Genomic DNA, 2,776 nt, shown 5'->3' with positions numbered 1-2,776 from the left:
CTTTCTAGTTTAACAGAATTAAAGGTCACTTCTGCTGCCCTCCCACCCCCGACCATTCTCAGAGTAAATTACAGCCTGTGAGAAGTCTGGCTTCTTGGTGAACTCGTGACATTGCTCCTTGTTGCCTGGCTCTGAGCCGTTCTTGTCTGCGCTAATCAGGTTAGGAGGCCCCTCCTCTTGCAGACCTCACTTAAAGGGCTCCCCCAGCCACCAGCAGCACTCCTGAGGCCCCACAACCTCCCTGAATCTCATCCCGATTCAGGAGTTCTCTTCAAAGCCTGATCCCAGGAGATAAGATGTTATCGGTTGCCCCCTCCAGATGATTCAGGAGGCGGCATTTCCACAGACACCAAATGCAGATGCCTGGGCTCCACTAGCTCAAGGAGCCCGAGGCTGACATGAGCTATGAATCCCAGCTGGAAGATTCCTCCTTCCACCCTTTGCTGCCTCCTTCATTCGCTTTGACCATTTATTTAATTCTTGGGAAAAGAATACAGAGAAATAAAAGCTCAGGCTGCGGCTATCAGTTTGACGTAAAATGGCAAATGCCCTTTAAAGAGAAAACTGAATTCGGGCGCATCTCCTTTTCTTGTGCTTCACAGAGGTTGCGTTTTTTACAAATTGAAGACAAGACCGTTCACCAGCAAAAAGATTAGGACACGCTTTATTGCGATGGTCTGGAACTGAACCCTCAACATCTCTGAGGTCTGCCTGCACTGAGCTGAAGAAAAGAAGCTTCTGGTTTAAGGGACGTCATCGTCGGGCATCCCTTTAGGTTAAGGCAGAAAATGTGACCAGCGTAACCGGCAGAGTCACGAAATTCAGACTTAGATTAGTAGATGGGAGCATTTGTCTTCCTACAGGCCTGGGAATGCCAGTTATGGCAACTTGATTTGCATTTAACACTTTTATTGTCAAACGGAGTGATTCAGGATGCAACTTGATTTGCATTCAAACACTTTTATTGTCAAACAGAGTGATTCAGGATTATAAAACATCAGCACAGAAAAGGACCTTACACCTAACAACTCCGTGTAGGGACAGAGCATTCTAGAAGCGACAAACACCGTGATATACATTCTCTTGCTCAACCCCTTTCATGAACTCTGAAACAGTTGTTTTTACCCCCACTTTACACATGAGGACACTGAGGCTCAGAGTGGTAAAGCGACTTTCTGTCACAGAGGCAGCAGGTGGGGCCCTGGGACCCGACCTACCGGTGCTCACAACAAAACGTCACCCCGCTTGGCTCTCCTCAGTAGGTTTCATTAAACTAAGAAATTCCATCTCCGTTAAAGCCAGTGGTGCCCAGTGCTAACATTAATTGCTTCTGGCTCGTAACAGCACCAAAATGGTAGCACGTGCTGAATACTTCCTCTGGGCAAGACCTTACATGCTGTTGCCTTACCTGTGTTGGTCATTCCGTCCTCATGAGTACCTTCTGGGCAGGCACCATTCCCCTCTCTAAGGTACAGATGTAGAAACTGAAGCTCCACAAAGTTAAATAACTTGCCCAAGTTCGTGAAGCCAGTAAGAGGTTCAAATTACCCAGAGGCCCTGCCTGTGCCAAGGCCTCTCATTCTCATTGCAGGGGTCCTAGGCTCTCATCGAAATAGAAAGACAAATGGGCTCTGTTTCATGACGTTTCTGTCACGCTCGCATCTGCCCGGCATTGCCTGTTTTAATGCATATGTGTACACACACTTTGTGTGTATGTACTGCGAGCACTGGCATCTATAAAGATGTGCATGTGAACATCTGTAACTATCAAGACTTCTATGAATAAACAAATATGCATTTTGAGTGCTCTTGAACTCAGAACTAATTCCAACAACAGCCTAAAAGGAATTCAAAGCAACAGTTCTCCCACGTCTAGCAAAATGCCATATAGAGAATCCCTTCAGTAGAAGTCCCCTAGCTGGGCTCCTGAGCAGTGGAAGTGACTTAAAATAGCGTTTTGTAATGGGCGTATCCTGAAAGGAGAAGAGGCTCAGCTGTGAGCCTGAGATTCTCGTGTCCCAGAGGGTAGCCCAGTCATGAGGTGGCCCCTCTCTGAGGGATACCCATACCAACTCCCCTGACCAGAAAACACCAGGACTCAGGACGCCTCTGCTAAACCACAGCAGGGGATTTCGTACAGACAGCCTTCCTTCACAGATGGACAGACTCCGGCAGATGGAGCGGTCCCTCCCATACCCCGACACACAGCCTTACCCGGCAGTATTCATCGATGGGCTTCAGCCTCCTCACAGCTACATCCCGGATGTGGCTTCTCCGGAAGAGGATTTTGCCTGGAAGAGAGATGCTCGTGAGCCAGGTGATACTAGGTAAAGCTGCCAGAGGGAACTGGGACCCTTACCCTCTCGATCCCCTCTCCCTTGGCTTCTCAGCATCTTAGCTGGCCACCAAGTGCCACCACCTCTGCTTGTGGTCAAGGAAACAAGAAAGGAGCAGTCACCTCTTTCAGGGGGCAGGAGGCACCCAAGGCTGAGGGCCCAGGACCTCTTAGGCAGATGAGGAGCCCCAGAGGCTGCCATCTTGTCTAGGTCACCTTGTCTGTGTCTAATGGTAGGATTAATGCCCAGATGTGGGTGTGGCTCCCAAGTGACCTCAAAAATACATACAAAAGATGGCCCAATCTACATGCTGTATTTTGTTTTAAGGCCCAACCCTCCTTGAGAAATCGGCATTAGATCCTGCCAGCTAGGCAGGTATTTCTATTCTTAGTATAGGTGGGTGGCTATTTCCAGGGCAAGTACAGGCCAATGCCAAGGTA

General features: G+C 48.8%; 1 protein-coding gene across 4 annotated transcripts in view; it reads right to left on the bottom strand.

The window, feature by feature from the left end:
• The window catches only part of SH3PXD2A (SH3 and PX domains 2A), a 232,527-nt gene that overhangs the window by 126,957 nt on the left and 102,794 nt on the right, over positions 1-2,776 (bottom strand). For all 4 annotated transcript variants that reach the window (XM_011363791.2, XM_011363792.2, XM_023532745.1 and 1 more), the window contains one exon: positions 2,215-2,291. In XM_011363791.2, coding sequence (XP_011362093.1) covers positions 2,215-2,291 — 77 coding nt within the window. The remainder of the gene's footprint in view (positions 1-2,214; positions 2,292-2,776) is intronic.

Source organism: Pteropus vampyrus, unplaced genomic scaffold (genome assembly GCF_000151845.1).
Source record: "Pteropus vampyrus isolate Shadow unplaced genomic scaffold, Pvam_2.0 Scaffold89, whole genome shotgun sequence".
Lineage (NCBI taxonomy): Eukaryota > Metazoa > Chordata > Mammalia > Chiroptera > Pteropodidae > Pteropus > Pteropus vampyrus.
The sequence above is the reverse complement of the archived record's forward strand: the minus strand, read 5'-3'. Positions and strand labels throughout refer to the sequence as shown.